We start from the raw sequence: 23957 nt of genomic DNA on the forward strand, positions 1-23957 counted from the left end.
TCTGAACTATCAGCACAGAGCCTGACACTGGGCTTAAACTCACAAACCACCAGATCATGACCTAAGCCCAAGTCAGACGTTTAATGGACTGAGCCACCCAGGTGCCCCAGGTGTGATTCTTAAAATAAGCAATAATCACTTTCATGGAATGACTCTGATAGTAAATATTCTTTACTATAGATTCAACATGCACCTTGCACATTGCTCAGGCTACGACTATGCTTGCCCTAGCTTTCTTCATAAATATTACAGACTTGAGCCAAATCCAGTCTTGAATGATCATATACTTACTCATTTTGGTAACACTGAAATTTAACATCAGGACAAAAGACTCATCATACACTGACCAAGTGACTGTGGAATGATTCTTCAAACTTCAGGAACCAATAGCTGCTCCCTGATGGATCTTGTACAGAAGCAAGATAGCCAATACTAATTTTTCCTGTGAGCAAAGATGCACTACACACATCCACAGCTCCCCACACCAGGAGGGCATCAGTAAGGGAAAGTGAGCTGGGAGTCATACTACATAACTACAGGTTGGGTACTTTGGGCCAACTGTGTACAGAGTGTTAGCTACATCTAAGAAAGAAGAAGAAAGTTAATAAAGCACAGAAATGTCTGAATGTTTATGAAGAGGAAAAGCAAAAGGCCTAAATAAAGAAATGTTTCCAATTGAGGGAGGATAAGGTTCAAAGGACAGGAGACTTCAGTGCCAGGGATAGATAACAGAGTAACACGAACAAGCCCTCAGTATCTATTTTTTATGTTGTGAAAATCATGTAAGATGTGAATGAGGAATGTACTTCCAAGTTTAGGTAAATGTTAAGAGATCCAGTTTATTGGAAGGGTATAACACTTAGCTGGGATATTAGCAGAATGTAGAAATGTTCAAGTGGGTGTTAACCAAACTTCCTCTGAGTGTTCATAATCTGCCCTCTATTGTTCCCAAATACTTAGAGCCTAAGGATTTAAGCAAACTGGACATAAACCAATTTAATAGAGAATATGCTGAGTAACAATGATAATGGCCATTAACATGATGATATTTAGGCTGAAAGATACAATTACCTCAAAATGAAGACAGGAATGCAAGCTTCAGTTAAAAAATGGCTGTTCAGAAGTAAACACAAGTAGCACTGGATGGAAGTACTTCTCAAATATGGTTTCTGAAAAACAGAATCATATGCAAAGCAGTTAAAACATGTTTAGTTAAAAAATGATATACATTTAAAATGATATTTTATCATGTTGTAGGTTCCAGGAGGTAAATTGATCAAAACTTCAGAATTAATGCTATTAGAATTAACGAAGCTAGAACTTATCTTTCTTCCTTTCTCCCTCCTGCCATCTCTGTCTCTTATGTGCAAAATTACTTACTATATATTTTTCCAGATGCATTTCAATGACGATAATTTTAAGAAAATTCCCATATTACTAATCTGTGTATATACTAATATCACTACTTACTTTGTTTCTATTATCCTTATTCTCCTATTTTTTTTTCCTTTTTAATAATTCAACATATATTTTTTGTTTGTTTGTTCTTAATTCTCTATGGCATGTTCATTTTTTTTTCTTTGGATGTCATTGAAAACAGTTACAGACCCAACTAAAGATACTCTGTGCCATCCTAACAAGTGATACATAATAATTTTTCTTGGTGATTTAGGGAAATATTCATCTTAGAACTTCTCAGAGTTTTGATATGTTTGCCTGTCTCTTTCACACTGTCAAAGCCTTTACAGTTTCAGAGAGCCCTTGAACCACTAAGAATCTGTTTCATTTAGTCTACACTGAAAGGATGAATAATACCTAGACCTTGCCATCAAAGACTACACCATTCATTGAGTAGATGAAAATTCGAAGAACAAAACAGGGTGAGAAAAGTGAAATGATACATTTACAATGGCATGAAGAGCCCATCAGGGTGCTAGTAGAGTTCAAATACCTATTCCACTTACTTTCAAAATAAGAATAGTCCACACATGAATAGACCCCTGGGACACAACAAGATCTTTGGAGAATTGTCATATAACTTATCACGAAGTATCTGAGATTCAAGTGATCCTTTTGAAAAGTCCATATACTATCTCTACTAATTTTCCTTACCGAAATTCTCATTACTCAATGCCAGAGTAAATCCTTAAGTGTTGAAGAAGAGCTGGCTATGACAGTGGGATTCCAGCAGCCATCCATCCAGAATACTTCCTACAATACAATCGAGGGTAAGGAATTAAAAACATGGTGGACTAGTGAGGAAAAGGACTAGTTTGGAAAAGGAAGGAAGAGAATTAATATTCACTGAGCACATACTTTTTCATGGGCACTCATCAGTCACTTAATACATACATCACTTTTAAATTATTTTTTAAGTTTATTTATTTATTTTTGAGAAAGGGACAGAAAGAGTGAGCAGCGTGGGGCACAGAGAGAGAGAGAGAGAGAGACAGAGAATCCCAAGCAGGCTCTGCACTGTCAGCACAGAGCCCGATGTGGGGCTTGAACTCACAAACTGTGAGACCATGACCTGAGCTGAAACCAAGAGTCGGACCTTTACCCCACTGAGCTACCCAGGCGCCTCTATACACATCACCTTTAATCCTCACAACAATCCTACGGGGTGGGGTTACCAGCATTTGGGTAAACTGCCCAGGCCCCAGAGCAAGTCCAAGACCACCAGGATTTGAGACCAGGTCTGTCTGAAGACAAAGCCCAAACACTTTCCACTATAGTATGTTCTTGAATTGGCAAATTCCAAAGTTGCATATTTACTTAGTAACCAGTAGAAGTCACCAAATACCTGGCTTCATATAAACCACTGACTGTTAATTTAATTTACAACAGAAGTATCTACTTCTACAGACATTGAACAGCTGTTTTCAGTCTTTGAAATAAATCACTGTTAATTGAAATGTTATTTGAGAATTTCATAAGTAACAAATTCTATTTTTTCTAATTCAAGGCAATGAAGAATGTGAGGTTTACACAGTCCCATATTCAACTCCATTTTATTAAAGTAAAGATTAAAACTAAGACATATAAAATATAAACAATTATTTTTGCCATCCTTTAAAAATAGTATGTATTTGTTGACCTCTCCACAAAAATCAAAATCTGCTTTGCCCCTGACATAAATATTCATTGCAATTAAGTTTTGTAAACTCAATTAATTAAATTATTTTATTTTTCACATGACTTTTATGATATATGATGTATAAATCTTTATTTTTTTAATGTTTTATTTATTTTTGACAGAGAGAGTGCACACGCACATGCATGAGTGGGGGTGAAGCAGAGAGAAAGAGGGAGACAGAGGATCCAAAGCAGGCTCTGGGCTCTGTGCTGACAGCAGTGAGCCTGACAAGGGGCTTGAACTCATGAACCATGAGATCATGACCTGAGCCAAAGTCGGACGCTCAACCGACTGAGCCACCCAGGCACCCCTGATATAAAATCTTTAAAAGAAAAACTAGTATTTATCTACATGTTAAACAAGACACTATGAGAGTACCTTCAACAGGAATGCCTCTTTTTCAAAAACATATTAAATTCAGTCATATGACCTGAATCATATGTACGATTTTAATTAAAGCAAACTCTCCTTATTCCTCTCAACCAATAATCATTCTCTTTGCCTGTATTATCTCAATGCTTCAAGTTTGTACAAAACTTCACATTTATCTCGTAATTGTCCAAAGCCTCTTAAATTCCTTCCATCTTTTTGAGTTATGGTATCCCAAACTTCGCATTGGTCAAATAACAGTATCTATTGACCTGGGACTGAGCGGTACTGAGGGTGATGGAGGTGTTAATAAGGCCTTGGGAAACTACTGCAGTAAGCAATGAGGATTTCACTTCTGGGCTTTTGCGGCAGCGCATCTCCCCACGTGCAGGGTGTCTGACCCTTACCAGTGTGGCAGTGGACTTGCACTGCCCCGCCCAACCACCTCCAGCTGGCATAGGTCAAGGAGACTAAGTGCTGTGCTCAGAATGCTCCTACCAAGCATGGTGGAATGCAGCAGAAAACCACATCAAAAGCTTCAAGCAAAATAATGTTAATAGAGACCAATGGAGGAGAAAAGGAAACTTTTACAGCTTTGCCACCAACAAAAGAACTGATGTGGTTTCCTAGGCTAAGAGCAAAATATCTGGCTTTCAAAGCAGCTTTGGAAGCATTCAACCTGCCACCTACTAGTGCTGTGGACCAGTAATTTTACTAAAATATGTGTGAGTGTAAGCACGCACGTGTGTGGGTCAAAAATCAGTGTGGATCTTAAAAACTGAAAATGTAGAATACCCTATTCCTTTCTCTTTAGCCAGGACTCAATGTTAACTATTAATATAATTAATATTAATGACGGTAATATTATAATATGTATTGCTTACCTAGTGCTTTCGGTTTATAACATTATTTCCTATACAGTACTACATTCAATCCTGGCAATATCTTATAGCGAAAGACATTACTCTTATTTCACAGTGACGAAATTGAGGTTCTGAGAGGTTAAATGACTTGCTTCAGGTAAATGTCATGCATGTGGCCATGAAAATCTACCTCACAATCCAAGTTGGGCAGAAGGAGGAGGGATGCAACAAACTGAGAAGTGTAAGCCCCTTAATATAGGAAGTAGCTGGGGCACCTGGGTGGCTCAGATGGCTGAGCATCTGACTCTTGGTTTTGGCTCAAGTCATGATCTTGGTGGTTTGTGGGTTCAAGCTCCACATCCAGCTCTGCTCTGGCAGCGCAGAGCCTGCTTGGAATTTTCTCTCTCTCCTCTCTCTCTGCCCCTTCCCTGCTCTCTCTCTCTGTCTCAAAATCAACAGACATTAAAAAATATATACATATGTGAATAATAAAAATATATATGTGAATATACATATATATATATATATATATATATATATATATAATAAAAAGCCCTGCTCTCTAACAGTTTAAAAATACGTCTTTCAAATTTCTTGTGTGAAACAGAATTCAAGTTCTTCCACATCCATTATTCCATGTGATTCTCACAAAACACTCACTAGAAGTGGCTGAAACCAGGTTAATTACTTTCTGAGAAGGCAAATCTAGGTATGAAATAAATTATCCACTTCCCTTTATGTCATATTTTTGGAGAACTGGGAAAGCAGTGTTTAATCCTGGCGTACTAATGGCATATGGTCACGAAATGTCCTCACAATCAGCGTCTTTGGTTTGCCCTTCACTCAACTGGGTGCACGACTCCAGGAAATAAAGAAAGACTAAATCCCAGCCCTACACCCAAGTTGCTCACCAAGTTTGAGCAGGAAATTTTTTGCGATCTTGTGATTGGGTGTCACTGCAGGGTGGCTGTTGACCTTATGGTGGCACTGCAAAGCTAGCAGGATGTCACTGCCCAGGGGTAAGACATTGGGAAGAGTTGACAAATCAACACAGCTGGGCAGCTCTAAGAGCTCTAATTCCGGAGTGACTTGTGGAAAATAATTGTGCACATCTTGCATTCCATACCAATATTGTAGTCCTTCCCGGTGAGGAAATATAACCTAATGCACTGCCGTTTGGCCTTGTTTTATTCTGTTTCATTATTTACTCGCCTTGTCACACATTTAAAGTAAATTTAAAAAGGCTTAGCACAAAAGAAGAGTTATAAGTATTGGTTAATTTGGTAAACACATTAATCTGTTCACTCAAAAAAAAAAAAAAAACTAAAAGTGAGGGCAAACCAACGTTGCGTGCTTCTGGAGAATATAGAGAATGGAAGACAGCATTGCTGCCCCTTATGCATTTAGTAAATATTTACTGAGTACTTACTATGTGCTAGACATTTCTCTATGACCTTGGGATACATCAATCAATGCAGAGGACAGAGAACCTTGGTTTTAGGGGGAAAGAGACCATTTGTAACATACATAAACTATTTAATTATATATTTGATTAGAAAGAGGTAAGTGATATAGGGAAAAGAAAACACAAAGTAAGGCAAGAAGGATGTGGTCGCAATTTTGAATAGGTGATCAGGATAGAGTTCAGCGAGAAGAAAATCACATCAGAGATGTAAAGGCAGGAAGGGAATGTGCCCTAATACACCCAAGTAAAGAGCATTTGAGGCACCCGGAAGAGCTAGATCAAAGGCACATTGGCACCTGCATGTCTGTGAGTCTGAGGATCAGAAAAGAGGCTGAGGGAGCAAGCAAGGCAGAGCATAGTCTGAGATGGGGTCAGAAAGGTGGACAGGGAGGGGTGGCTCAGATTGTGCCCTTTCAGCCACTCTACACTCTAAGGATCTGAAGTGAGAAGTCACTGCAGCATTTTGGGCAAATAACTGATACCCTCTGAACGACATTTTAAGCAATCTGTCTTGGCCCCTGTGTTAAGGACAGGCAAGGATGGAAGCAGAGGTCCTGAGACTACAGGAATGCAGGTGACACACAGTGGTGGCTGCAGTGTGAGGGGTGGCAGTAGAGACAGGGAAGGGACGTGTAGTTGCAGTCAGGAAACATTGATATGACAGAACCAACAGGATTTCCTGACAGACTGGATGTGGGCCATAAGACAACAAAATACTCCCAAGTCTTTGCCCTGAGCACCTGAGATCTGAAGCTGCCGTAAACTGAAACGAGATGGACTATGGGCCGAACAGATGCTCTGAAAGGAGGGGTCGTATCAGGAGTCTTCATTTTGGACATGTGGAATTTGTGAGAGGCCAAGGGCACAGCCACACAGAAACATCAAACGGGCCGTTGGATGCAAGAATCTTGAGTTCGGGAAAGTGGTTTGAGCCTGAAATCGATATGGAGCTCATGATGCTGGTGGACTTCACAGAGGGAAAGGTAGAGAAGAGGACCAAACCTGAGCCAAGGTATTTCAATATTAATTAGTTGGGGGGGTGGGCAGAGGGGGAGAAGGACCAGCAAAGAAAATCTCAAAGGGAAGACCAGTGAAAGGGGGGAAAAAGGAGAGAGTGTGATGTTCTAGAAATCAATGAGAATTATATCCAGGACAAGAAATGACAATCACGTCAAAGGTGCTGAGACTTCAAAGAAGATACAGATTGAGCCCTGACCAGTGAGCTTGTAACCTGGGGGTCATGGGTGACTCCGACAAGAGCACTCTCAGCAGAGTGATGGAGACAGAAGCCTGCCTGAAATGGACTGAGGAGAAAGTAGGAGGAAAGAATTTATGAAATGCTAAGTACAGGCAATGTTTTGCAGAATAGTGCTCCAAAAGGGAGAAACAAAAGATGGTGGTAATAGGTATTAGAAGGTAGAGATGTGCTGAGGGAAAAATCGAGGATGTTAGCGGGAGAAAGGACCATTGCCAGGACCATTGCCAGATGACGTTCTTGAAAAGGCAGGTGAGGATGAGAAAGGAATTTCATGCACAAGTGGGGTGGTGGCTAGGTCACCTGTTGTCATGGAAGGAAGGCTGAGGGTCAAGGTGGTGCAATAGCTAGGTGGTAGATAACCGTGGTGGTATATGTCCTCCACTACTGCTTCAATATTCTCAATGAATCAGGATAAAAAGTCATTAGCAGACAGTGAGGACAGGGAAAGAGGTGTTGGGTTGAGGACAGAGGAAAATATATGACAGAGAAGAATGACAAATGTAAGTAGGGTATGAGAGCCATGCCTATTGGAAGGAAGTCCATGGCCGTGAATGGTCAGAGAGTGAGATTCATCAGCATGTGCGTGTTTTCTGCAGCCACATTAAACTGCAAGGATCAGGCAGGCCTGCCATAGGTGGAGAACTGGATTTGATCATGGTCACGTATGCCAGCAACCACAAACAAGAGAGAGGCAAGGGACTTGAGGTTATGTGAGAAAGTACAATGGAGATATGGCCAGGAAATCTAAGTTTTTGTTTTTACTGTAAGACTTCATGGAGGAAGTGTTCCTGGAATCATACCTTAAAGAATGATTAGATTTTAGGGGCGCCTGGGTGGCTCAGTCGGTTGAGTGTCCGACTTCAGCTCAGGTCATGATCTCGCGGTCCGTGGGTTCGAGCCCCGCGTTGGGCTCTGTGCAGACCACTCAGAGCCTGGAGCCTGTTTCAGATTCTGTGTCTCCCTCTCTCTGACCCTCCCCTGTTCATGCTCTGTCTCTCCCTGTCTCAAAAATAAATAAAACGTTAAAAAAAAAATTAAAAAAAAAAAGAATGATTAGATTTTAGATGTGAGTAAAGACAGAGAGACAACATTCTAGGTTAGGTAGAGGAAAGAGCCTGAACAAGGACATACGCACACAAGTGCAGTGTGTATTCAGAGGAAAATGTGTCATTTGATAATAGTGTGAAAGCAGTGATAAGGAAGAATGGACAAAACTGTTATGAGTATATAAAGCAGGGATTGCCAAACATCTTCTCTAAAGGGACATATGTCAGCCTTTGTCTTACATTCTCAGTCACAACTACTTAAGCCTGCTATGATAGTGGGAAAACAGCCATAGATGATGTATGAATGAATGCATTCAGAACAGACAGTTGGTGAATTTGGCCCACAGGCTATCGTTTACAGACCTCTGACTCCTGGGGATCTCTTAATCAGTCCCAATTGGAATACAGCTGAGAAAGCGGTATGTTTAAACGTCTCAAATTGTCCTACCATTAACGGTACCAGCATTTTTTTCAGTAATTGCTTTTTAGCTATTTTCAATTGACACTAATATGAAATTTTCAAATATGAAATTACATTAAACACAATCTGTGTTTGATATTAAAGCTTTAAAAAACACCCAATTTGGACTATGTTACTGTGGGTTCCTTTTTTTTTTTTTTTTTTTTGAGAGTGAGAGAGCGAGGGAGAGGGGCAAAGGGACAGAAGGAATCTTAAGCAGGCTCCATACTCGGCACAGGGCCCAATGCAGGGCTCGATGCCACAACCCTGGGATCATGATCTGAGCCAAAATCAAGAGTCAGACGCTCAACAGATGGGGCACCTAGGTGGCTCAGTTAGTTAAGTGGCCGACTCTTGATTTCGGCTCAGGTCATAATCTCACAGTTCCTGAGATCAAGCCCTGCACTGGGCTTTGTGCTTAAAGTGTGGAGCCTGCTTCAGATCCTCTGTCTCCCTCTTTCTGCCCCTACCCCACTCAAGCTCTTGCTCCCCACCCCCCTCTCTCAAAAACAAATAAAATTAAAAAAAATTATTTTTTAAAGTCAGACACCCAACTGAAGGAGCCACCTGGATGCCCCACATAAGGTCACTACTTTGACTTTTAAAAGTTAATTCATATAAGATCTGAAGTTGGTATTTAATTCTCTCATAAGGCCACACATCATGTTAACAGAGCCTGTAAATCTCACAATTTATCAAAATAAAAAAATAAATGATTAAGATGTTTCTTCTTTTAAAAATACCATTTCATATAAGGTTTACAAAATACATATTTTCAATATATATTTTCAATTAAACAATGGTTAAGTTTTCTGGAATACTTAAGACAAGACAAATTGCTTAATTATAGTGAAATGCTTCTAAAGCAAATCACAACCATTTACATGTCTATACTGCCAAGGACAAAGGCAGTGATAAAATCTGGACACCTTAGTTACCATGACTACTCAAAAAACATTAATTAAATAGATGGTATAAAAAATGAATATAGAAACACTTCAGGTAGTTTATCATCTAACAAAGACGATGGTACGTAAATGTAGCTGGAGGGCATATACGCTCATACCACTCTATGATCATAGTTCCATGTAGCAATATGTTCATGTGCTTTTTTTTTTGATTATTTGGTGCAAATGTTCTTGAAAAATGTGTTGTGTAAGTGTTTTTGAAAAATGGTAGCTAGTATAATTCTCTAGGGCAGGTATAATGGACAGCTTGCCCAGGATAGCACAGCTATAATATTTAACCTACTGTCTAGGAATAGGTAATGAGATCTGTTCCTCTACCCCACTTTCCAAAAGTACTGCATTCAGAACTCTTGGGAAAGGTGAAGAAATTCTCCCAAACCAGAGCACAAAAGGAAAAATATGGAAATTATGAGATAGATCTAGAAATTCCAACATAGTACTGAAGCAGAACTCCAGAAAGAGCAAAGAGAATAGAGAGCAAGAATTAATTACAAAATGATTTTTACAAATTCTACAGAGTTGGAAAAGGACACTAGCTTTTACATTGAAGGGACATAAAAAGCATAGATAAAAAATGTGGTATTTTTAATTTAAACTCTCTAATTCCAGGATAAAGAAAACCATGCTAATAGTATTCATGGAGTAAAACCAAGTTACTTTAAACACAAGAATCAGAATGAATCTGATTAAATCTGTTACTTAAAAGACAATAGAACTAACCTTCAAACTTTAATGGAAAATGGACTTGACCCTAAGAAGGTATTAAAGAAAGAGGGAAAAAATACTGTTTCATAACAATATCTTAGAAAATGTAAGATCCACAGAATGTGAAAAAATAGTGTGAAAATGTATTTTGGGAAAATAAAAATGTCCAAAATAATGGAAAAAGATGTGGGATGTAAAAATAGGAAGCATAAAACAAATAACATTTATATTTGGGTCTACATAATGGCACCATTCTTCTGAAGTATGTGGGTTTTTACCTACTTTATTCATTCATTTATTTTGCAAAAATGTGAGATCCTTGGGACACCTGGGTGGCTCAGTCGGTTAAGCTTCCGACTTCAGCTCAGGTCATGATCTCATGATTATTGGGTTCAGGCCGTGTTGGGCTCTGTGCTGACAGCTCAGAGCCTGAAGGCTGCTTCAGATTCTGTGTCTCCCTCTCTTTCTGCCCCTCCCCTGCTTGTGCTCTTTCTCTCTCTCAAAAATAAATATTAAAAAAAGTAAAAATAAAAATAAAATTTGAGATCTTTGTGGTTAAAAACCCTACTTATCTTGTCCATTACGTACCTCCAACACATAAAAGCACACTAGGTACATAATAAGCACATATTCTATGTTTGTTGGATTTGATTTTTCATTTGTTTGCAACTACATTGTTCTTGTCCTCACAACCATCAACCTCTTCACTGCACTTGCTTCTCCATCCAGATGTCCCAGTTAGTCACTGTAATACTATGCTACATGGCATCCTAAATTCCCTCCACGTTTCATCTTTCTGCTATTTTTATTTTGCTAATTTCAAATTACAAGCTACAAAGCACTGCAGGAAAAAATGCATCATTATAAGTTCTTGAGAACTGCTGGGCCTTTTCTACATCCAGCCAATAATTTCTTGCTCTCCCTGACATTCTCCACCACTTTTAAAATCCACTTTATTGAGGTATAATTTCAACATAATAAAAAACACCTATTTTAGGTATACAGTATGCAGGATTTTAACAATTGTATACATCTTAAAATCACCATGGCAACCCTAAAACACATAGATAGAAAACATATACATATAATCACAAAAATTGCCTTCAAGCGCCTTTACAGTCACTCTATTCCCAACCCCAATACCAGGTAACTACTGACCTAAAATGTACTTTCCCAAATAGTGATGCGGAAGGAAAAGTACAGATAATCTCTGTGGGAAAAGAAGAGGAAGTAAACACATGCTAGGATCATTATTTACTTACAGAACATAAAACACATTCATGGTGAGTAACTGCAAAACAATCAAGATAAAAGCTTACTACAGAAAAAAAAAACAACTAAATATATATTATCATTATAATTTCCAAACCCCGCCCCTCCCCCCAAAAAAAGGAAAATAAGGCAATGAAAACTTGAGGAATCTAACAGAAGACAGCGGAGGCAGAAAAGGAAAAAAAAATAGAGGAAGTATAGTAAAAAAATACAGAGTAAAGTGGCAGTAGTAAGTCTAAATATACAAGCGTATCCCTCCACACATGCAATGTGATAAAATTGTGATATGTGATAAAAACTACACCTGTTTCCTGAAAGAACAGACACTGAGACTGAGTTTAAAAAGTAGAGAGACAGAAAGACAGATGAATGTTAAAATATGCTATTTATAACAAAAGGAACAAAAATAAAATGGCACGAAAAGCTTGAAAATGAAAGAACAAAAAATGATATGCTTAAGCCAATATGATTATAGTAATAATAAATTATGGAAAAATTAGAATTCAAGTGGCAAGTACTAAGCAACACAAAGGCTGATACACATGGATAGAAGTTATAATCTTCAAAATATATAATAATCATGAACTTTATGCACCTAATAACATGGTTATAAATTGTATAAAGGAAAAACTAATAGAAAAACAAGGGGTTATTATAGATTTTAGAACATTTTTCAGAAATTTAAATATGAAAATGAGTAGGCCTATGGTCTGTGGTGTGCAAGTAAGCTGGTTCTTTAAAACAAACAAACAAACAAACAAACAAACAAAACACTGATACATAGCATTTGCCAATTTCTAATGTGGAAAATACCCACTCATTCTGATTTCAAGCCACCAATGGTTTAACAGCTAGTTCATTAAATGCCTGACTAGCTACTTACTTCCACAAACCAATTAGAACTGTTTTCAGCAAACCATTGCCTATGATAAAATTTAAAAGCAGAATGAATAATGTTTCATGTAGTATGTATGTCTTTTAGATTAAATAGATATAGATAGATGAAAACAATCTACCCTACAGAATAGCACATAAAATACTCATAAAAGTTGCCCATGACCTAGATCTAAAATGTCCATGTGCCAGACCTAAAACAAAGCCTCAAAAATTATAAAAATCTGAAAGCATATATGCCACATTATATGATCACAAACCAATAAATGTTGGATTACTGAATGGAATCATATTGAATTACAATAATATTAGTAACTTTGAATTAAAATCAATAACAAAAGAAAAGAAAAATTCTAAAATTTGCCCACTAAAAAATGTAAAATGATACTTTTAAATAATGCTAGTATAAAAGATAAAGCCAATATGAAAAGTACACTTCATTAAAAAAAACTGGGGGCACCAAAATCTGATACCAATACTAAATAATAGTATCTCAAAAAAGAAAATTATATGGCAATCTCTTGTGAACACAGATGCAATTTTCCAAAATAAAAAATTAACCAATTCAAGGGTGCCTGGGTGGCTCTGTCAGTTAAGTGTCTGACTGTTGACCTCAGTTCAGGTCTTGATCTCACAGTCGTGAGTTCAAGACTCGCATTGGGCTCCATAATGGGCATGAAGCCTACTTAAAAAAAAAAAAAAATTAACAAATTCATCAAGCAGTGTTTTAACAGAGTACAATTAATCGACTAAGTAGATTTCATTTTTGAATTGAAAGGATGATTAACATCGGGAAGTTTATTAGTGTACTTGCTCTATTAAGAGATTAAAGGAGAAAAGTCATGTGGTTGCCTTCATAGACAGGACAAAACTCAGCATAAATTCCTAAAATACAAAATGTCAAAATATTCTCCAACTGATAAAGACTATTTAATACAAACCCGCAGGATTCTTATCTGGGGCCATTTTCACTATAGGTACAGAACAAGGAGGCACACAATCAGGGCTGCTAGTCAACACTGATATATGATCACAGCTACGTAGGTTCAAATCCTGGCTCTCTCACTTACTATCAGGGTGACCCTAAGACATGTATATACCTTGGTTATTTTTCTTTCTAAGTCAGTGAAATGGAAGATGAGCTCAGAACATACCTCCTATGATTACTGTGAAGATGAATGCTTTACATGTAAAGCACTTTAGACACTGCATGAAACAGGAAAGAGTCGTAACAATATTTATTAACATTACCTTGGCAATTCATCAAGAACCTTTGAGAAAATATGGCAAGCATCATTATTACAAATTACAAATTTAAAAAGTAAATTACAAATAAAGAAAGTAAAACTCAGAAGTTGAGTAATTTGCCCAACATCACACATGCTAAGAAGGAAGTTTCAGAATTTAGTCTTGGCTCCTTCATTCACTTATACATTTATCAAATATTTACTGAGCCCCTAATATGTGTCAGTAAGTAATTCTTCCTCTAAGGACACAGCACGGAAAAAGGAAAAAAAAAACAAAACAGAAAATGTGTAATTCTAAAGGTTGACTACAATGTCCTCAATTACTATGGAGAACAATAAATGCAGCATGTGTGAAATTAATCTCTGTTTTGTACAGGATGGCAAGAAAGACCTCACCAATAAGATGGCATTGCATTTAAAGAAAGAGGGTTAGCAAACAGTATCTGAGGAAATAGCTTTCCAGGAAGAGGCAACAAGAAATGCAAAGACCTTGTGGGAGAAGTGTGTTAGGAACAGTAAGGAGGCTAACTGAGTCAGAAATTCAACAGGTAAGGTCAGGGTTAGGTAAGGGAGAGTGGCAGGAAGTATATCATCAGGTAAGGACTTGGGTTTAACTGGAAAACTTGTGTGAAGCATCTTGAGCACTGGAAGGATGTGAATTGGCTTAGACTTCAAAGGCCGCACTCTGGTTGCCATATTGAGAAAGACTGTGTGGGCAAGCCTGGGCACAGGGAGACAATGTAGCACAGGGTTGCTACAATAATCCACAATAATAGTAATAGAGATGCAGAGAGGTATATGTCCTGATGAACTGGATGTTAGGTATGAAAGAAAGAGAAGTGTCAAGGATGACTCTGAAGGCTTTGACCAGAAATGGCAAGAAGAGTATTACCATTTATTAAAACAAAGGAAGCTGTGAGAGGAACAGGTCAGAGAAAAGAGGAGTTCGGTTTTAAAAAGATTAATTTTCATGGTTATTAAGTAGTCAACTTTATCAAGACATTGGGAGAAGCTTGATTTCAGCTCGAGATCCCATAAAGAATTATGGGAATATTGATAATATACCAAATAAGCAATGAATCGGTGAGTGCAAAGGAAACCAGAGGCCTATTGGTCTTTACGATTCAGTTCTGTACAGCAGATATTTACTGGGTATCCCCTATGTGCCCGGAACTAGGGTTATAAAGGAGAATAAGCAGAGTCCTTGTTCTTCAAGAAGTTACAAAAACACACATATACTTTCATTATGATATCATAAATACTAAGACAGTTTGGGTATCCAGATTTTTAGGTTGAGAGAAATCCTAGAGGAGATGACAAAAATAGATTCCCTGAGAGAATAAATAAAGTTAGCCAATCCAAGGAAGAATAGAAGGACTAACCAGGTAGAGGGGAAATAATGGGCAAAGGCACAGAGGCAGGAAACAATAGGGAGCATGCAGGTAAACCCCAACACTGTGAATTTCCATATCAAGTTAGAGAAAAGGAGTGGTAGTGGTATAGTAAATGATAAACGGGAGCCCTGCCTCACAGGAGAATTTGCTGTTCACTGTGTTCATGAGTGCTGTGGCATGATTAAATCTGCATTGGATATAGATCATCTTGACCACTGGGCAGAGGGTGTACGTAAAGGAAGCAAGACTGAAGGCAGGAAAATGAGTCAATTATTATTACGGTAGTCAACATAAGGACTAAACTGAAGAAGAAGTAATAGGAATTGAAAAGTAATAATAATATTAGTTATCATAGTAATACTTCCCTGCAAAATTGGCAGGTCCTGTTGGCTGTCCTAGAATGTACGCTGAGGTGGGGAGGAAGAGTCTAGGATGACTAATGGCTTGTATGCTTTGATGGTAGGATAGTGGGATCACTAATTGAGATTGGACCCAGGCTGGGCTCATTTGAAGGGAAGATGGTTCACTCAGTGTTGGAAATGTCAAGTTGGGAAGGCTGGTGGGACACCAAAGAAAATGTTCAGGCACACAGATGAATATGCAAATCAAAGCTGAAGAGATGGCAGGGCTGGAGACTGAAGGCATTGGCTTAAAACCGTGAGTTCGGAGGAGAGCAAGCTAGAAGAACATGTAAAGAGAAAACTACGGTGAGAAAAGAGAGAACAAACATCTTTAACCTTTCTTTAGATAATGGCTTCAGTGAAAGGCTCCTAATTGCTTCAGGTTATTGGTCACAGCTAACGTGATCACACAGCAAGCAATTATAGCACTCTCATGGACTCTGATGGCGCATTTCCTTGAATGTAAGAAGCACGTTTTTTCGATGTGAACATTTCTGAAATAGGGTCACGTCTTATAAATGATCCCTATTGTCATCCTCAGAAAAGCTGCTCTTAAAAAGACTGTGCTTAAAAAAAATGACGATGTTTCACCACCGGTGCACTGGAAAAAGAGACTATGAGGGATTTATGTGCAGGACATATATTGAGAAGTGCCTTTAGGATCAGTATCTGTGAGGGAAAAAAAGCTCAATTGGGCAGAGGGAGAAGTAAGGCCATCACCACCTGGGCTTTGTGGAGCTCTAAAGCTGGGATAGCTCTCAGGAGTTGCACCAAGTTGGGGAAAGGAGGGCCTTTATAACACTCCCTCCCAAGAAACACTGGATGCAGGCTGCCCCAGGGGAGTGGGTGTGACCTTGGACAAGGAGAGTCTCTCCCAGAGAGAACTGTCCCCTGAGACTCTAGCAAGCAGTACTCCCAGCAGCTAGCATAACAAACTCTTCATTCCTTAAGATGAGTATGCCCACAGCACGCATCCAATACTAATGATTATTTAGGAATGAAGGAAATGCAGCATTTTTATCTCAGCATGATGTGATCTTACTATGATCATGAAGTATTAAACATAAATTTTCTCTGGCACAACCCATTTCAAAATCAATTTTAGTAAAAATATAGGTCATCTGAAATCCTACCCTGTTGGGGATAAAGTAGAAAAAAGAGCATTATTTCTTTAAAAAAATTATGTAAGGTCAAAAAAGACATCCACTGCAAAATTCCTAGGGATTTCCTCAAAAATATTTGGCAATGAAAGAGTAAAATAATCATGGTAAGAGCTAACCTACTGAGCACTTAGAATGAGAGGCAGATTTACCACAAACTCAGTGGTGCTCCCATACCTCTGTCTTGCATTGCCAATGGTGAGGAAGCAACACTCCTAGCCCTGTAGTGGGACCCCTGCTTTTGGTCACCTTCTACCTCCTAGAAGTCATACTGGGTTTGTAAGCAGCTACTACCTGCCGGCAGGCTGCCGGAACTTCCTTCAATCTGTTTGGACTCTAATGATAATCTAGCCCCATTGGACCTCATGAAGAATCTGGACCTTATCTGTGACTCTAAGGATGTGAATGCAATGCATCAGGGCCACTATGGGTCCCAGGTTCTCAGCCACTTTATATGCCTTGCCCCCATCTCTCATAGCAAGACCTCATCCACAGGGTAGGGATGGGGAGCCAAGAGGGAACAGTAAGGACCTGGCCAAGCTGTGGAGGCACTGCCTGTCTGAGATCATGTCAAGTGAAACCCAAAAGCTGGATTTCTCCACAGTTTCCCTCCAAACGAGAAGGACCGCCTGAGCATGACGCTGTGGAAACAGAAATGCAGTGTTTCTAGTAATGCATTATCAAGGTAAATGAATACTTCCTAAACCATCAATAATAAGAAACAAATTTCTACCCACACTGCTATAGACAAAAATAAATTTTCTATTTGCTTTATAAAAAAATATTAAAAATCATTACCATATAAAAGAGGAAATCTGAGTGTATGCAGACAAAAATTTGTAGGAAATAAAGTATATAAAGATGAGTTAGGGGGGTGTGTGGGTGGCTCAGTCGGTTAAGCTTCCAACTTCTGCTCAGGTCATGATCTCACTGTTTGTGGGTTGAAGCCCCGCATCAGGCTCTGTGCTGACAGCTTGAAGCCTGGAGCCTGTTTCAGATTCTTTGTCTCCATCTCTCTCTTTCTCTCTCTCTCTGCCCCTGCCCCACTTATGCTCTCTCTTCTCTCAAAAATAAACATTAAATTTTTTTTTGAGCTCACGTTCTTTAAATTCTATGCTATACTGAAATAATCCATTTATAGATTCTTTTGATGCACTTTGATATGTAGCCTTTCATTTATCATTCAACATTTACTAAGCCCCTTTTTTGGTTAAGGGAATGTGCCAGGTGCTGGAGAGTATCAGGCAGATATTATATAGTTCCTACCCCCCACAAACCACAAAGACTAATAAGGAGACCCAAAATGCTGCAACAGAAAGCACAATAAAATACACAGGTTTTAAAAAGTGCTACAAATAACTAAAGGAGAAATAGTGAATTAAACATTCTCATCTGCCAGGTGAAAGAGAGTGAGCAATGGTGTATGAACATAGGATACGTTTTCCTTTCATTCATGGAACATTGGGGAGCTAATGTGACAATATTTTAGAATTTCAACTCAAGATAGTGGATATATTTGGGTAACAAATTTTTAAAGTTTCATTTTAGGACTAATTAACACATATTTTCTGAGTACCTATGATGTGACTGGCATTTTGATAGGTATTTGGTGATCACATTGGGAAAAAAGTTTATATCTGGAAACAATAACAGAGCTCCTATAATCTACCCTCTTTTGTAATGAGGAAGCTGAGGCCAGAAAGATACGTGGCATATATTACAAGAGTCGTCTTTTTCAGAAAGCCTTTCCCTAAGTGATCACAATCAGCTACCATTTTACTTTTTTCTAAACTCAGCACACTTTTATGGCTCTTGTCCTTTAGTTGGGTACTTGTTTTTTTATATGGATCATTTTTTAAATGATCAATGGTACCTTTAGATACATAGCATCTAAAAGCTATACGCTTTTTCCTCAGAAAAATGCACATAAGTACATGTCCAAAAACTTAAATAAAATCATCTTAATATTACAAATTCAATCCTCCAGAGGTCTCAGGATCCCAGATTAATAATCTCTTTTCTGGATTGCTGGCTTCATAAAATGATTTTTTTCTTATCTATGCCCATAATACATGCGTAAAATACATTTATCTGTGTATCTCCCATACTGCTTAAAGTTGCAATCAATATGATAGAAGCTTAATAAATTTCCACCAATTCGAATTATCCAAGAACTAAATTGTAGCCAACTGAAGACACAGAACCAGCCTCAACTTCCTGCCTGGTCACGTCTTACACTATTTCATGATTTCTCTTAAAAACAAAAAACACTTAATCATTGCCATTGTGGGCTCAGTTTTACAATGGAGGTAAAATAAATGTCCAAGTACAAACTTGGTATAACCACTTAGATATGACGGTACACGGAATAACAATTCATGTTTAGGAAAGGGCAGCACCTCTAACACAGAAAGTACTCAGTAAATATTTGGAGAGTGACTGTGAACCCATAAATAAATAAATAAGAAATAAGAATGAATAAATGCTGCTGCAAATGGAGAAAGCTTTGGGATGTAGTGGCGATTGTGGTTACTATTGAAGAGTGAGCTGTGAGGAGCACCAGATGTTGTCTGGAAGTGTTGACTCACTATATTGTACAGCTGACTAATATTACACTATTAGTATGTTAACTAACTGGAATTTAAACAAAACTAAAAAAAATAAATAAATAAGTGAATAGAATTTGAATAAGAAGGAGGCTAGCCCAGCTAATATTGATCCAGTATAAATAATAACACCTGAGTATGAGAAAACCTAAGAGGTGCCATTGAAAAAAAAGGTATCAAAGGAAGTCAAAGGAAATTGTAGAGAAGCAAAATTTGTCATCCCAGGATGTGTCTCTTTGGCATGTAGATTATTCTAAGCTGATTATTTTTAAGAAACAGAAGGTTCCAGAAAAATCTTTGGCCTTCCCCCAACTGCCTGAAAGAATTTAGAGGACCCACCTTGGGAAGGGAGCTACCACCAGAGATAACAACAGTATATAATATGAGCTAGGAGTGGTAGACAGGGAGGAATTTAGCAAAATCTGTTTGGTAAAATCCTTCTCTATGCCCCATTGCTTCTGTATCACCTAGCAAATATTTGTTTACCAAACATTTGCTCTTTTTCATCTTCCTGTGAATTGTCTTCCCTCCCATTGAAGTCCCAGACCCCATCCTCTTCTCCTTAGCTCTGGATGGCACATAAGCCTCAAATGCCTGACTGCTTATGGGCCTCATAATCTTATGGAGCCCCCTACGTACATAATTCAATTTTATTTTCTCCTGTTAATTTGTCTCATGTCAACTTAATTCTTAGACCAGCCACCAGAATCTTAAAGGGTACAGGAAAATTTTTCACCAATAAAACACATTTGAATAGTCAGGCTGGTGTAGGATTACATATGACCTACAAAATGAAGCTGAGGGATCTGATTTGATTTTCTAAGCAATGGGATACTATTTTAGATTCTTAGACAGTAATGTTACCTACGAATTGTCCTTGACAGGAATTAGTAATTAAATGAAAAACTGAAGAGAAAAATGTCACATATCATTTTTTTAACATCAGCTAGTAAGAATAGTCAGACTAGCTGTTCATCTATTAAACTATTACCTTAATCTGATAAACAGTCCTTCTACTTTAATAAATACATTTGTGATTCCTGGTAATTGACAGTCATCCCTTTTACAGGAAAAGGGAAGACCTGAGAATTTGTACTTGATTTAATGTTGAGCCCATGTGTTAATTATTAGCTGAAAAAGTACAGGGTTGAGTCATAATTAGTTGGTATCCATATCTATATGAAATTTTCTAGCATCCTCAGCACATATGCCTAATAGGATCTCTCTTCTGGATTGTGACCCTCTTTGGCTACTAATGCTCTTCATTATTCAATCTCTACAAATCCGTTCACGGTATGATTGGGATATAGTCCCCTCTAGAACTCTAACTAGGAAGCCAGCATCCATCTTGCTAATTCAGATGGAAAGATAAACACTAGAGGTCATATCACCTCCAATGCATGGCTGGACCAGGCAAGAACACACATGCTCAAGGGGCAAGAAGGTTTACTTACTATTCAAAGTAACTACAGGACAAGTAGTTAATCAGCACTAATGAAATCTCTCACATACAGAACAAAATGTCAGATTCCAAGTCTTTTGGGATGGCACAGACATCCCAAGGACCAGATGGAGTGGCACCAGAAGTTATTAAGTAGCATCTGCTAACATGACCCTCAGGGCCTCCAATCAACAGTGTCCACCTTCTCAGGAGACCCTTGCTCCAAATTTTGCCCTTAAAACCCCTCACCTCCAAGACATCAGAGAGTTTGGGACCTTTGAGCATTAGCTCCCCATTTTCCTGGGTGGTGCCACACCAATACAGTATCTTTGTTCACTGTAAACGCTCAGTGTCAGTTTTTATTGGCTTGCTGTGCACTGAGTGGACAAACTTTCATTTGGTTCAGTTACAAAACTTTGGTGGGAAAATTTTTGTAACATTATTAAAATTAATTCTGTTGGTGGAATTCAATTATCAATATTTTCCAAGGTTAGATTCAATAAAGAATATTCACAGTTAATCACTGTTAAGTAAAGTTTCCCTAGTGTTCACATTTTCTCTCAACAAATATGGATTTAAGAGGGAAGTATATATATAAGAAGAACAAAGCTGGATATTAACATATTAATAATTTATATGAGAAGCTAATAGTTAAACTTGCCCTTGTTAACTCCGAACAAAGGTTCAGAAAAAAAAACCACAGTTTTTTAGCAAAATAGCAAAAAATAAAATAGCAAAACCTATTTTAAAGGAGGAAAGACACACGAAAAGAACAAAATCTTACAATAACAATCTCTATGGTAGAGTACATGCATTCAAATGTTGTATCTAATGTTGACTCTTCATCAAAAATTTTGAACAATTGTCTAGAAAAATCACTGCTCAGCAGAAGATACTTCAATATGAGCTATAAGTCTGTGAATTTAATTGAAATCCACAGTCTGTATGGTGCCAAAAGAAAATAATGAGTCTTGGCCTCAGGAACAACAAAATGGGTCACTTAATGTCTGGGAGTTACATACAACAAATGGAGAGAATAAGCCTTCTGTACTAACAACCCTTATCAAGCCAATTAATGACTTAAACTGAGCACCGGAGAGATTCTGTGGGCTATTGTCTGAAAAGAAAGAAAGCTTTATAATAGGGTAAAAAGGCCATGCAGAGGAATTGCCTTAGGAAAAAAAAATGTTTTCTCAGTTTCTAGTAGAAATATATGAAACATAAATTATATGGGAATGAGAAATATGTTAAGAATCCTGTTATTTCACTTTGATTCCCTTGGGCACCCATTATCATGCTAGAACTGAATATTTACATAAAATAAACACCATTAGCAGAAAAGAAGATGACAGAAAATTCCTTTCCCACTTAGAGCATTTCAACATCTGGGTTACCATGGGCCATTAAAGCACAATGAAACAGTCTGCCTGGACTGCCACATACCTTTTTATTTATTTATTTTTAAAGGAAAATGTGAGGAAATATCTGTATAGTTTAGTCTCCCTTTGTATGCTGAGCAAGATGTTTCCAGGCAGAACAAAAGATTACTATGACTTCTATTTCTCTTTTAAAAATGTCTTCTCCTTTTTTACTCAAGTTAATTAAACACACCAACTCATATGAAAAAAAGAGAAGGAAAGAAACCATGTTTCATGGGTTATCTCGTGTTCGAGTTCAGAGCAACAATCTCAAAGTGTTTGGGGGAAACAAGAAAAATATACAGTAATGGAAAACAGGCAGTCTCTCAGGCTCTCCCTGTTTAGGCAAAACGGGACCACTAATAAGTTACAGAATTACATGGAGAATTTAGGCGTGTACTGGCTGGGCTGAAGGTCATAGATATCAGCTAATAAGAATACAAAGATAGGCTACTGAATAGCTTCTGGCCACAAAACGTAGGTGGAGAACAAGAAATTTCAATACAGAAGAACTGCCATTAAAGAATGCTGCTTTCAATTTAAAAATCTTCCTAAAATCTCAGTTAATACTCACTGGGGACTCCCATGCGTGAAGCAGTTCTTGGGAGCTATTCCTAGAGTAATAAAAGAGGAAATTACTGAACATCAAGGATTTTTGGTCTTTGACAATGTAAATATCCAAGGAGGACACCCAGAAAGCTTGGTTCTAATGTACACCACGGGTGAGTGGAACAAGACTATGGAGCCCCTCCAGGAATACTGGGGGGGGCGGGGGGGGGGTGGTGTTTTGGAGAAAGAAAGCGGAAGGATGAAGGGTGTGTCCAAATATACTGGGCAAACACAGCTCTGAGTTAAAACTAACACTCAGGTTCTGAGCTTTTAATAGCACACGGGTGGCAACTATAAACATAACTTCCGATCACATTTTATAGGACTTCCCTTTATAGCCAAGACATAAAGCCATCTCCATGAAGGAAGCTTTACAACAAAACTTTCCATCAAGTGTTCAGCAGAAACAGAACCCACTGACAAGTCTCTGATATTCAAAGAACAACAACAACAACAAAATAAAAACAGTAATCCAATATTCATTCAGTAGAATGAAGCACATAAAACACAGGAGATAGCTCACTCCTGGACATGGTATTGGTGGCATTAGGCTTCCTGCCTTGAACACTTAGAGTCACACTCTCCCTCCAGCTATAATAAAATATTGCTATCCAGCTAGAAAATCAACACATTGGCTTCCAAAGCACATGGACTCGGTAGTTTTCCTATCAGAATCCTACAGCTTTATGAAGCCACGTACTGATAGAATGGCGGTGTAAAAAGAAAATAAAACCAAAAGAAAAACAGACAAACAGCTGTTTCCCCTTGCACTAAGGCATCACTGCAAACATATAGTAGTATAGGCTTTTACATAGTGAAAACTCTTTTTGTTCTCTACGTACTGAATGACAGCATGAATAGTTACGTTCTGTTTTGGTTGCTATTTTCCAAACTTTATCACCAGAAAAATCATTCCCTATGTGCATGTTCCCCATAATATCCTCCCTTCCAGGGAAAGAAGTTATAGCTCAGACCCCGTTTCTAATTTAACTGTTCATTTAATTTTCTTTAACACTTTAAAATATCAACAGGATGCTTTGACTTGTCACAAGTGGGCCATCAACTTGGAAGAGAACCCATAAGAATGACAATACCAGTGTTTCATACAACGTAGTTCACAAAGAAAGGCGCAATCAACTTTACCAAGTTGTCTTTAACAATTCAATGCAAGACAACTCTGGCCATAGTCTGCTATCATGATGTCTGTGCTTTAATATATTGGTATTTTGTCCTAGATAGAAGAAA

The 23957-nt window shown here is 38.1% G+C and overlaps 1 protein-coding gene across 4 annotated transcripts in view; it reads right to left on the reverse strand.

Moving 5' to 3' along the window:
- Window positions 1-23957, reverse strand: part of IL15 (interleukin 15) — a 141590-nt gene that overhangs the window by 11887 nt on the left and 105746 nt on the right. For 3 of the 4 annotated variants that reach the window (XM_015541915.2, XM_007091778.3, XM_007091779.3), the window contains exons 2-3: window positions 2113-2211; window positions 1072-1169 (exon numbers count right to left, since the gene is read on the reverse strand). In XM_015541915.2, the coding sequence (XP_015397401.1) occupies window positions 1072-1169; window positions 2113-2124 (110 nt within the window). In that variant the 5' untranslated portion in view covers window positions 2125-2211. The remainder of the gene's footprint in view (window positions 1-1071; window positions 1170-2112; window positions 2212-23957) is intronic. The other variant, XM_042983853.1, reaches the window with a different exon arrangement.

This window comes from Panthera tigris, chromosome B1 (assembly GCF_018350195.1).
Source record: "Panthera tigris isolate Pti1 chromosome B1, P.tigris_Pti1_mat1.1, whole genome shotgun sequence".
NCBI classification, from domain to species: domain Eukaryota; kingdom Metazoa; phylum Chordata; class Mammalia; order Carnivora; family Felidae; genus Panthera; species Panthera tigris.